Source organism: Seriola dumerili, unplaced genomic scaffold (assembly GCF_002260705.1).
Source record: "Seriola dumerili isolate Sdu_G_001 unplaced genomic scaffold, Sdu_1.0 BDQW01000018.1, whole genome shotgun sequence".
NCBI classification, from domain to species: domain Eukaryota; kingdom Metazoa; phylum Chordata; class Actinopteri; order Carangiformes; family Carangidae; genus Seriola; species Seriola dumerili.
The window spans coordinates 2,580,544-2,593,461 of NW_019174273.1; the positions used below are offsets into that span (position 1 = coordinate 2,580,544).

At 40.1% G+C, this 12,918-nt stretch overlaps 1 protein-coding gene across 1 annotated transcript in view; it reads left to right on the plus strand.

Annotated features, from left to right (window-relative positions):
* Positions 1-12,918, plus strand: part of LOC111232131 (dystrophin-like) — a 186,257-nt gene that overhangs the window by 66,770 nt on the left and 106,569 nt on the right. Inside the window, exons 22-27 of the mRNA XM_022759501.1 lie at positions 3,789-3,889; positions 5,138-5,249; positions 6,110-6,223; positions 6,585-6,740; positions 6,826-6,998; positions 12,211-12,391. Coding sequence (XP_022615222.1) covers positions 3,789-3,889; positions 5,138-5,249; positions 6,110-6,223; positions 6,585-6,740; positions 6,826-6,998; positions 12,211-12,391 — 837 coding nt within the window. The remainder of the gene's footprint in view (positions 1-3,788; positions 3,890-5,137; positions 5,250-6,109; positions 6,224-6,584; positions 6,741-6,825; positions 6,999-12,210; positions 12,392-12,918) is intronic.

Consider the following 12,918-nt stretch of genomic DNA (forward strand, 5'->3'; position numbering starts at 1 on the left):
TGTGTGCGCACGCACCCCTCTTCAAACTTGATAATGGTCTTGTAGCATAACAGGGAGATCAAGCCTTGTAGCCGGAGATTAATTAAAGTTGATTGTAGATAATAATTAGGAATTCATTCTGCATACTGATAAGCCGTCATTAATTTCCAGCACAACTGTTTCCCCTCTCGCCGCTCAGAGAGACAGGACTTGTGCTCGTGTTTACACGTGTGTGTGGTCAGAAACATTTCCTGTACCCAGACGACAGTATCACCTCTCGCTCGAGTCGCTTTCTTAATTAAAATAAATGAAAGCTCCTGTCAGGTGGGATCTTACTTTGAGCCCTGACCAGCAGAGCAGATTGTCAGAACAGTCCTGATTGGTTTTGGTAACCGACAGCTTGAACACAGATGATTATTAATGTTATCTACAGCTACAGGTAAAAGTTATTAAAGATTGATAGTGTAATTACATCCTGTGATTGATTTGTGATTTTGCAGTAGCGAGAGGGAAGTAGGGAGGGGCTACGTTGATAAATAATTGACGGCTGCAATTAATGATTATTTCAATTATTCATTAATCTGCCAATCATTTGGTTTATAAAGTATCTTAAGAAAAAAAAAATATCTGTCTTAATTTCTTCAAACCAAGATAACCTCTGATGTCTTGTTTTGCCTGAACAACCCTCCAAAACCCAGATATTCATTTTACAGATGTGAAAAACAGAAAAGTCTCACAATTAAAACGCTGGAACCAATAATTAGTTCAATGACTATTCGTTTTCTGTTGATCTACTACATTTACACTCACATTTACTTATTCAGCAGAAGCTCTTATCCAAACTTACAAGACCTTGAAATAAGAACAAATGCTACATCTATATAATAAGTGCAAGGAGATTAGGTAAAGAGGTGCGCCGAAAGTGCATAGTAAGAGCTAGTTAGGCATGTCAGGGTGTTAGAGGTGTGAGGAGGAGAGGAGGAGGAGAGGAGTCTTCAAGAGATTCTTGAAGATAAAGAGGGACGCCCCTGCTCTTTCATATTGTTCAGTAACTTGTTCCACCGTCAGGGAACCACACACCAGAACAGTCTGGACTGAGACAGTCTTGTGTGAAGGGATGGCAATGTCAGACGATGTTCCTTGGAGGGACGTTCTAGGAGTCCAGGTAGATGGACTTGACTTTGATTCAGGCGACCGTGGGTAGCCAGTGTCAGATTGACATGTGACCTTATTTGCTGATTGAAGACCAGATGCATTCTGGACCATCTGTAAGGGTTTCACTGTGCATGAAGGGAAGTCCACCAGACGAGCATTGCAGAAATCGAGGTGAGAGATAACGATGAGCTGGACCAAGAGCTGGTTAGGGTTAGGGTGACGTACACAGTCAGGGAAGGTCTGATTTTTCTGATGTTGTACAGAGCAAGGAGACGGATGCAACATGGTCAGACAAGAAGAGCTGGTCATCAAACATGACGCCCAGGTTTGTCATGACTTTGGTTGGAGTAAGAGAGAGACTGAAGAGTTCAGTGTTAGAGTGGTTTAGTTGAAGGTGGTGTATAAAGCCTTTTGTGTCTCCAGAGGGAGCTGTATGAGGTCTGATGAATGTCTTTGGGTGATGTCATGAATCAGCATTTGATGGGTCTGAAGACCACAAGTTTGAGAAGTAAAAAGGATGGGATGAATCATGAATGTTTACCAAGTGGTTTTATAACCCAAACCATGAACGTTCTCAGTCTTTAACCAACCTGTTTAACCAACCCTTTACCATAATGGTGACAGAACTGAAAACACTCATATGCTAATGGTATCTAATTATCAAATTACCCAACCTGGGCGGCACAGTGCTGCAGTGGTTCACAGCAAGAATGATCTGGGTTCAAACCTGCAGGTGACATGATGTGATGTATGTCAGCCCTGTTCAGGGTTTACATCGCCTCAGCTGCAGCTCCAACACCCCCCCACCACCACCACCACCACCACCACCACCACCACCACCAACCTTTGTGACCTGGTTCAAACAGGTCACAAAGATTACTCAGCTGTTTTGCATGATTTTGCTTTGTGATGTATCACCTCTTAACCTCTTTGCTTTAATAAAGTAGCTTGCTCATCTCAAACTGGAGCAGGGGAAGAATGAATTGAGTCCGTTATAGAAAGTGTCAAAGGTCTGTGAATCCTCGCTCTCGAGTGGAGCTGGATGAAAATCACTCAGAGGAAGGAGGAAGTAGGAAAAGAAAAAGCCCAAAACTTTGAGAAAAATAGTCCCTAATACCTCCCTGCTTGGGATTCAGTGTGGCAGCAGAGGGATTGTGGGTAAGCCATAGTAACTGACGGATGTCCTGCCCAGGGGCTGTGTTTGAACTAAGCTAAACTAAGCCTCTGAGCCACCTTGGTGTGAACAAGGCTTTCTTCCCCAAAATCCTCCACTGCTTCCCGCCTAAAGGGTCACCAGGAACTCCCTCACGTATCCACTTGTAATTCATCGAGCGCGACAGGGTACGCAGAATCAAACTGTGTGAAAAGGATTGTGTTACAAAATGTTAACAGTGGCAGCCAAGTGTAGTGTTAGCCCCAACCTCACCCCCCCCCCCCCATGTCACCCCACTCAATACTCTACTCACTGTATTAGACATTCCATGACAACCACTATTAATACTATTAAAATGACTTGTTACCCAAAGACTTTTACATAAAGCATGTTGTTCGATAAATCATATGAACGCATGAAACGTGTTTTCTGCTGCTGTGTTTCTACAGACACTGTTGATGAATGTGTCAGGGAAATGCCAGCATGATGATTGATTTGTATACAAATCAATTTGTATACAAATCAATCATTCATATGAATGTTCTTTAATATGTTTAACATTCTATAAAGTGCATGAACTGACTTTATAATTAGGTTGTATATTATTTGTTTTTATATTATTTCAAATCTCAAATGTCACCAATGGATGATTTTTTTGATGTTTTATCAATCCTCACATACGCACACTCTCACATATAGTGTATCCACTGATACAAAAATACAGAATGAATATATATATATAGTATATACAGATGGATTTGTACAAATTGTGCATGGAAGGGTGTCTACTAGAGTTAATATATTCAGGTATGAATATCTGAAGCTTTTCTGTATTGTTTCCCTTACTGATCTGTCACATCGAAACACACACTCATCAAACTCAATATCTCAGTATATCTGACTCTCCAATGGCCATCATATTAGAAAAGTCATTCCTTGAGGAATGCTGCCGGTGGATCCAACCCTAATTTCACCGCTTTTCTTACTGTATATTGTACCTTAAAACTTTGAACTGCTGTTTAGTGGCGTAAAATTCAATATTCCCACAGTTGTGTTAAATCAAACTGACTCAAACTACGTGACACATGTGAACATGTTTCTACCAGAGGAGGATTGGTCTTTGTGTCCTCTGTACTTTATGGAAACTTGGAGTTGATAGAAGGGCTGAAAGAGCAGGAGAAGGGTTATTTTAGACCCAGCAACATTTATTCAGGGGCCTCATATCAGATTGATCCGGCCAAGGGACTTTTCATGATGTGGATTTTGTCAAATGTAAACAAACAGGTTATAGGCTAAAAGTCTTGAGACGTAGACTGTTCTATGTTTAATATTCAGTGAGCTTCATCCTCCAGGATGGATAAAGTCTGACAGCTGGTGATCTATACACCACGATACAGTATTGAAGTTAGAGACTGTCAGATGCACATGTCAAAATGCCTATAAAACCCTCACTCTGTCTCTGATCCTGTCTCCCTCTCGTGTCCCCCCCCTCCCTTCCCAGGCTCTCCAGGTGGCTCTGACTGAACACCAGGGGGAGGTGGACTACCTGACCTCAGCTGTGGAGCAGGTCTTCCAGAAAGCTCCGCCAGACATCAGCCAGAAGTAAGACATGGACAATGATTAAATGATGAGTAACAATTAAACAAGATAGGATTTTGATGCAGATCTCAGTACTGACCACTCACAGTACTTCCAGATGGGTGGAACATCAGGGTTAAGATTATCCCACAGACCCACTTAAAACACTGTATTCCAACACAGGACCTTGTTACTGTGAAGAGATGCTGCAAAACACTGTGCTGCCCTTCACATTTTATTCAACTGAATAAAAACTACAATAACAAATATGCTACTGGGGCTTACAGCTTAAAACATTGCATCAAGAGAGAGCAATTATAACTTGAAACAACATTAAAAACTATGCAGCAGCAGTAACAACTCCCACAGCCCCGCACAGATTCTGGTACACCGCACAGACATGAGAGAAGAAGAGATCTCATTTCTAATAAAGAATCAGTATTAAGATGCATTTAAAATGATATGTAGTTTTGCTGAATTCTCGCTAAAGGCAACACATACCTGTTCACAGGGCCACTGTAACAAGGTTAGGTCTCATTTGCTCTTACTGAGGCCTCAGAATCACTTCAATAGAGAGCCGCAGGATTGAGTCCTAAATACGTTAGCATTTTAGCACTTCAGGTTTCCTCTTCTCAAGGTCTGTGGGTTTTTGGTTCGATGTGTGAAATAAGGTTGTTGTTAACACAAGTTCCAGACATTTTCATATTTTATTCTACAATGTAAAATATCTCACCAAGTACGCCTCTCTTTAACTTAAGTTTCTAAATGTTTTTTTTTTTGTTAAAAGGCGAAAAAAGTGGCTAAATAAGACTATAGAAGTTCTCAGGGAAAAGTTAAAGTTCCTCTCCAGACATTTTAAAACTCTATAAAAAGCTATGGTTATTATTTTGTTTAACATGGTTTTCACAAAAAAAAAAAAAAAATCAAAAAGTGGGTCTGAAGCTCATCTCCTCTTACTTCCTGACTGAGAAATCTGAATCTGGCCTTATGCCCCGCCCACCACCTGCTTGCTTGACTCAGATGAGGAGTCTGTTGAGACCAGAATCGGAGACTAGCAGATGTATCAGAAGGGTTAGCGTAGTTAGCATCTTTTATTTTGTGTTTATACTCTTTTATCAGGGTGATACTAACTTTGAATTGGCTTACAAAGAAACTCCGTCCCTGCAACACAGGAAATGGTCTGAACAGGAAGTTTCCATTAGTAATCCATCAGTAAAGAAACGACTCATGTCAGAAGCCTGTAAGTCTCCATGACCTTCTGTGCTGCCGCAGGTATCGCACAGAGATGGACGGCATCATGGCGCGGTGGAGACGTCTTGGCACCACGCTGACAGACAACGCCCAGAGGATCCAGGAGCTCATGGCCAAACTGATGCAGTTTGAGGTGAGACGGATGAATGTAGTGACTCACTGATGAAATCAAATTGTGTATCAAACCTAATTGTGATTGACAGCTACCAAGCACTGAAAACCACTGTAACATTACACAGGACCTGATATCAGTCAGCCTTCATCATAAAGCATTGAATTACAACTAAACCAATCATCTTCCCTTTAATCAGGTAAATCCAGATTTCTCCACTTCCTCTGTGTAAAAATCCAAGACTGATTTGTTTCCAGGTGACAAACCTGGAGTGTTGTATTACCTTTATTCCAGTTAAGTCTTCCTATGTCTTCCTCTCCCTCATAATTTGAGCAAATTGCATATTTTAACACTCACTGGATTAGAAAAATGTGTTGGTTTGCTCTAATTTAACTGTAGCTCACAGTTCCACACTGTCCTTCCAGTTACGTCCTTCAGATTGAATCAATATAGATAAATGACACTGATAAACAGCTTAGAGTCTTAAAACAGGTTTGTTTTGGTGGGCACAGTGCTCACACTGCGTGGGGTGGGGGGGTGGGGGGGGGGTCCCATAACAACAGCTCTGCTTATCTTAAATACATACTAAACAGCTTCACTAGGGCGTCATTCCAGGATATTCTTTGGTCAGCTGCTTGAGGTCTGTTAGTTCATGTCATATTTGCGAAGTGTCTCTCCTGCCGGGCTGCTGACAGCGCCGTCAGCCGCAGAGTGGCGTTGTGCTGCCCTCCGTTTCTATCACAGTTAGTTTTGCGGTTCGGTCAGTTCACAGCCTGCGTTTGCCCTGTGAACTTAGGCTCTTCTGGACTGGTGACTTTTATGAGACAACCCTCATTTTCACCATGGATTTTGTCTTCCTTTCTTTTGTCTCTCTGCTGCAGAACGACGTGAAGACTTTAAAGAAGTGGATGGCAGATGTGGATGTCTTCCTGAACGAGGAGTGGCCGGCGCTGGGAGACTCTGAAGCTCTGGAGAAACAGTTGGAGCAGTGCACAGTGAGGAAACCTTGGCATTACTTTAGATAGTTTAAACTCTAACACATTATATGTTGTATTTCTTACAACCAAATGACTCACATTTAAAAACTAATAGACTATAAAAGGGTCATTCTTCACCATTACAACAGTTGACTGATGAGGTTGAGTGGTTGAAAATAAACTGGCCTTGCCCAAGAGAATCATTTATAGAAATATAAAATATCCCTCAAGGAAACAGAGAGGAAATAAAAATGGCTGCTTGTAAAGATATTGTTCCATAAATTGATCAAAGATTTCTCATTAAGGCCAAAATGATCCACTCTGAAATGTGCCCAGTCATAATCCTGTGTAACATCCATCCTGCACTCTGATTGGCCAGGCTCTTGTGAATGACATCCACACCATCCAACCCAGCGTTAATGGCATCAATGAAGTGGGTCTATACTTGAAGAAAGACGCGGAGCCGCCGTTTGCCATTCACATCCAGAAAGAGCTGGACGAACTCAACGCCCAGTGGGAGAACGTCTGTAAACAGGTGTGTAGTCTGAACCCACAGTGTGTGTTCTCCTGCTTTCTTTCAGCTGTGTAACATAGAGTGTGTGTTTTCTCCCCCCATCTAGGCCTATGCTAAGAAGTCGGCTCTGAAAGGTGGCCTTGACAAGACCATGGCTCTGAGGAAGGAGATGCAGGAAATGCAGGAGTGGATCAACCAGGCTGAGGAAGACTACCTGGAGAGGGATTTCACATACAAGACCCCCGAGGAGCTACGCAAGGCTGTGGAGGAGCTCAAGGTGTGTGTGTGTGTGTGTGTGTGTGTGTGTGTGTGTGTGTGTGTGTGTGAGAGCCAGAGACACAAGGTTATGGAGGATCTGAGAGAAGTGCTAAATAAACACAGGAGGCAGAGGCAGATAGTATTAAAGTAATTGGGATTTTCTTCAGACCCTCCTCTTCACTTCACAAAGAAGAGCAACACCCTCTCCAAATATTTCAGAATACTATAACATTTTAATTTCAAAATGTAAATTACAAGATAAACCCTTTGAGATGTTCCATCAACTAGTGACCCCTAACTTCTTTAACCATTAGTAACTAACTGATGCAAGGCATAAACAATTTAAGATGAAGTACCCCAATTTAAAGGAGCTATATTGTAAGTTTTGCTATTGCTACATACAGTAGCTAACGTTAGCATTAACAGCTGTTTACTTACCAGTCTAGAAGAAACATTGCGAATTCAGCATCAAACTTCATTCCTTTACTCACCAACAGCTGTCTCTAGACTGGTAAGTAAACAGCTGTTACTTACAAATGTCTCCTGCTCATAAAACACACTCAGCATTTTTTAATCACATTGATACTCAATGAATTGGCCTTACTTTATGAAAGTCTCAGAGACTCCAGTCATTCATCTGCTCTCTATATGTGACTGGTTTCGACAGTGATCCCAAATACATAGATAAGATTTTATTCATAAGGGATAAAACCTGATCTTTCTGACCCCAAACAGAAGTAATGTGCAAGTCTAGATTGTAGCAAAGTGAAGGGTTATCACTGCAATATTCTTCTTCAGACAGAAAGGAAATGAAATATTCAAATGAAAAGATGCATTGATTTTTTCAATTATTGTCATCATTGTTACACAACAGCCAAGTCTGTGGGTTCCTAAACAATGAGAGAGTAACAAAGCAAAAGGTCAGCAAAACAGACTATGTGCACCAATACGCATTAGAATGAAAATTAGCAATTTACCTTTTTTTTTTTTTTTTTTCCCTGTTTACCAAATACTCCAACAGTTCTCTATCTTTGAAATAATATTAATACCAGTGAATGAACTGGGCACACACAGTGTCCGACTCACAGTTCAGGAACAGTTCAGAGTTGTTGATAGAGCTCAGAGCTCAACACACAATCACTGTAATTACACAGTAAGACACAGGAAAGTTGGTGGAGTGTGAAAATGAGCTTTAAGTATATAGCTCAAATACAACGCAAGGTATTAGCCACCTGTATGGACAGTGTGTGTTGATTCAAATACGAACATATCTATTGCATATATAAATTAAATATATATTGTTAACATATATTATAACATGTTATACATTATGCACAGTTTACTATGGGTATTCCATATATGTTATAAACTGATATCTTAATATATCCAGAGAATGTATATATGTACAATGATATAGGTGACATATATGGCATGTATTACATTTCTTTTTACTTGTATTTACTAGAACAAACAACAGCAACTGGAAAGAGATGAAACCCAGACTTGAATGAAAAAAGGGTCAGGCTGTATAAAGTCAATAAAAACATCATGATGACACTGACAGTTATTTTACAGGAAACAACTTTGACACTTCCAACTTTACAACTATTTACTGACAGATTAAATTACACTGATTTTCTTTAACCACAGTTAAATGATCTTGACAGAGAGTGACATCTATGGCATTTTCATCTTCACCAGAAGTGTAATGTCCTTAACACTGTCAGTCCAGTATCGAGTGATTGTTCGTTGTCAGTGCATCTGAGTTTAGATTTCTGAAACATCATGATCTGTGTCTCCTGAGTCGTTCACAGTCGAGGTCTGACCGACTTTCTGCAGCTGTTCTCTCTCTTTTCTCTGTCACTGTTTTGATCGTGATTAATTCCAGGCCGATACCTGCCCCTCTTTTCTTTGTTGATGCTCTCTCTCTCTCTCTCTCTTTATCTTCTCACAGTTTTGTCTCTTTTCCAAACCCCCCTCTCTACTCTCATTCCCTCCATTCCTCATTTTTATATCAAACTGCATCGATTCTCCTCTTCACCGTTGTACTTTTATAGCTGTCATAACTTTAATGAGATACATTTGTGATGTAAATTTATGGCACTGTTTTCTTTGTGATACACCTAAAAGCCTTGGCAGTAGCATTCCCCTTCCATTCACCCTCCTCCTGCAAAACTTTACTTGAGTCAAGCTGAAAATTAAAAATTGATTTCACTCTGCTCACTCTTGCTAATCTCCCCCAACTCCTCCCCCCTTTCACCTCCTCTTCCTCTCCCCTTCCTCTCCTCTCCCTCTTTCTTGTCCGAGCTTAAAGGAAACTCCATTTGTGAATCTGTTCACTTGTTTGTTCTCCTAATCCCTCTCTCTCCTTCTCACTCCCTCTCTCCCTTGCTGGGAAAGTATTAGCTACACTCCTTCATTCATTGATTCGTTGGCTTACTTGTTCACTCCGTCTCTTCACACTCTGTGGCTTTGTCAACTAGAGAAACATTGATTGGTTTTGTTCATGCATCCATCCCTGCATCCATTAAGCCCCCCCCCCATCTCTCTCTCTCTCTCTCTGTCTTCCTTCCTTCCTTCTCCGGCTTTTTATCTCTTGCCATCTCTCTTTTCTTTCACTGTTGAGGTGACTTGTATGACTATTGTTAATGCTGACAGACTAAATCAACTATAGGCAGAACAGCATCAGCCATAGTCCCCCTGTAACAATATGGAAGCCAGATAACGCCTTCTCAGAGCACTTCTTATTTCAATGATAATGATCAAAGATTCAGGACTGAACTGAAAGCAGAGGAATCTCACTTTAAATTTTTTGGTTTGACTTGTCGATTCACCATCTGTCTCTTGACTCTTTCCTTTTAATTCTTCCTGTCGCTAACCAGCTATCCATTTTGATACTCCAGTTGTTGCCATGGATGTAAACTTTAAGCGCTCAATCAGACTGAGATAATCCGACAACATAAAAGTTCCTATCATTGGATTATCACAGTGACGGGCCTTAATAAGAGCAAAAAAACAATGAAAGGTGTTTTTGAACATTTGTAATGTTTTTTAAATATTATTTCATTGTAAAACATTTAAAAACATTCTTTATATTTTCTTTTTTTATATATATATAATTACATCTTTTCACCAAAGTTAAACTGTATTGCAAATGATTTGTGGGCCCCAGCCCACATGTTAGGAACCACTATCTTAGATCTTAGTCCAGTCATTTTATTAATTTCATATCCAACTTTAAAACTAGACTTAGGCTAATATTAATAATATTAATAATAAAACCCCCGTGATAATATCGTGTATCGCGATATTTGGGCTGTATCGAGATATTACATTCTATAATGTAATGTTGCCCAAGCCTCAAACAACCAAACAAAGACAAAATGTAAGTGGTGGCTAAAGTAAACTGAGCCGAGCAACATGTGAGTGTGTGTGTAGAGGCGATAGAAAGTCAGTCAATGCAATGGCATGTAAATTCTACGCATCATTCAAGTTTTTTGCATTATTTTAAATATCCAGGATAATTCATATCTAACAGTTATTAACAATGTTTTACATCAGATGTAAGGCAAACATCGAACATCCACTTGTTGTATTTTAATGTATGTTACACAGGAAACAACACAGGAATGAAAACTGTAAGGAGTGGCCGAGTATGTGAGACATTGAATTCACAGGCCGAAGATTTATACATAGTTGCATTAGGATGATCAAATTATATTCTTTCTCACTCATTTGTGAGGTCTCTCTATCTCTCTTTTCTCGTTCTTCTCAGGAAGTCATCACATCATGTTACAGCGATGTTACCTTTAGAGCGGCCTTCAGTTATCAGATCTATTCTGTGTTCAAAGAGCTAAACCACATCACTCATCTTATTGTACAAGTGGCCTCTGAGGTCACTGTACAGCAGCAGTAAGCATGGTTACATTCTGTACTTTAGTTGGAGGTGATTGGATTGAACTCTTAGTCCTCTGACTTCTCCGGTGACTTTGATTCAGTGAGACTCTTGAAAAACTCAATGTGTTACATGATAGAAAACTTCAAACCTGTTGCAAAGAGCATGATTGTGCAGGAAGTATTATAAATACACTATTACATATCATTAAGAGGTTAATACAAAGTAAAACCACAAATGGACCTACTTCCTGTGTCCCTGCTAGAGATGGTTTTTATATCAAGTACAAATGCTGAGGTGAAAACTACTGTAACAAAGTCAATTTACTTAAGTACATTAACGTATTGTGCATAATGATGGGGCCTTAAGTAGGCTTGGGCCAGTATTCGATAATATTGAAGATCATGATATTTCCTTCCTTCCTTTTTTTTTTTGCTGTTCTTTTTTCTGCAGTTTTGCACACTGCCCTGCTGCTGAGTCCAACCCTCATTTCACTGCTCTGCTTACTGTACATTGTACCTTGGCATGTGATGAATAAAACTTTGAAGTGCTGTTTAGTGGCAGCATCACTGAAACATAAACATAGCACTAGATACATTTTTTGGAATATATTATTTTTCACATTTATTTGAACAATTTTACAGAACAAAACACTAAAAAACACAAAGCTTCTTCTCCCACCTCCACCCAGAAAAGAGAAAAAAAGAATGATATCTCAGAATGATAGGTCTTTGGTTAAGCACAGATGTCTTGTTACGGTGGTGTCAGTAATGTTCATATATACTCTAGATAAAACCAGCAGATTTTCATAAAGGTGTTGTATCTTTTTTCTGAAGCTATATGTGATATTTTCAAGAGGAGTATATGGAGTCCTGAGACACTGAAATGTAAAATCATGTAAGCAGCATTTTGTATAGTAATATTTACTTTATATTTGAGTACATTTTACTGCTAATGAAACCTTGTTTGTTTCATCTACATACTGTTACATACTGGAACTATTTCTTGGCCGAGCGCCGACACTTCCTGGAGTCTGGTTATGTTGCCGTTGACGATATTTACCTGTGTTTACAATATTGAAAGTGTTGATTTTGTTTTTTACCTCTGGACAGAACCAGGTTGACTCCTCTCACTGCTTCTAGTTCTTCTGCTAAATTTAATGTAAAAATGTCAAACTGTTCAACCTTTTTACCGTGCCCTTACAAAGAGGAATAAGGGGGTATTTCCACCAGCTTCATTTTGAGTTGAGAGATGTTGTTGGAGGACAGTTGACAGGTGTGTTCACCTCACAGTTCAGATTTCTATTGATTTCTCTTTGTCTTCGTCTCTCTACCAGAGGGCCCAGGAGGAGGTCCACTCCAAGGAACTAAAGGTCAAACTCCTCACCGACAGCGTGAACAGTTTCATCGCCAAGGCCCCGCCCACGGCCCATGATGCCCTGCGTTCAGAGCTGGACGTGCTGACAGCCAACTACCAGCGCCTGTGTAGCCGCTTGGATGGAAAGTGCAAAACTCTGGAGGTATGATGTTTCCCTTCCTGTTCTCTTTGATCATTTAAATGGTAACTGGGTCACCTTGGCATGTGGTAAAGACTGGATGTACTTGAAAGGTTGAAGAGGGCGTGTGTTCATGTGTGAAAGCCCAAGGTAATCGTGGACATGTGTCATCAAGGTCGTAGTGCTCACATACATCAGCAGGAGCCTTGGAGGGCATGTTTCTGTGCATGAGGGTAGATGAGTGTGTGTGTTTTCAGAGCGAGGCTAGCCAAGCACTGTCAGCTCTTCTCTTACGTTTAAGATGATACCTGAGAATTGTAAACTTTTGAGAAAGGTTTATTGAGAAAATGGCTGAATAAATACATGTTTGACTTCCATTGTTCAGTTGAAAATATTCCCTATGACAAATGGAGACAGTGTGTTGTGTGGATTGGGGCCCGAAACCATAAAACAACAGCAAAACGAATTTTTCATCTCACAATTTCCACTATAACACGCATAAAATCACAAAATTATTATTCTATTTAAAGTTAGGGCAAGCTGTTTATTTT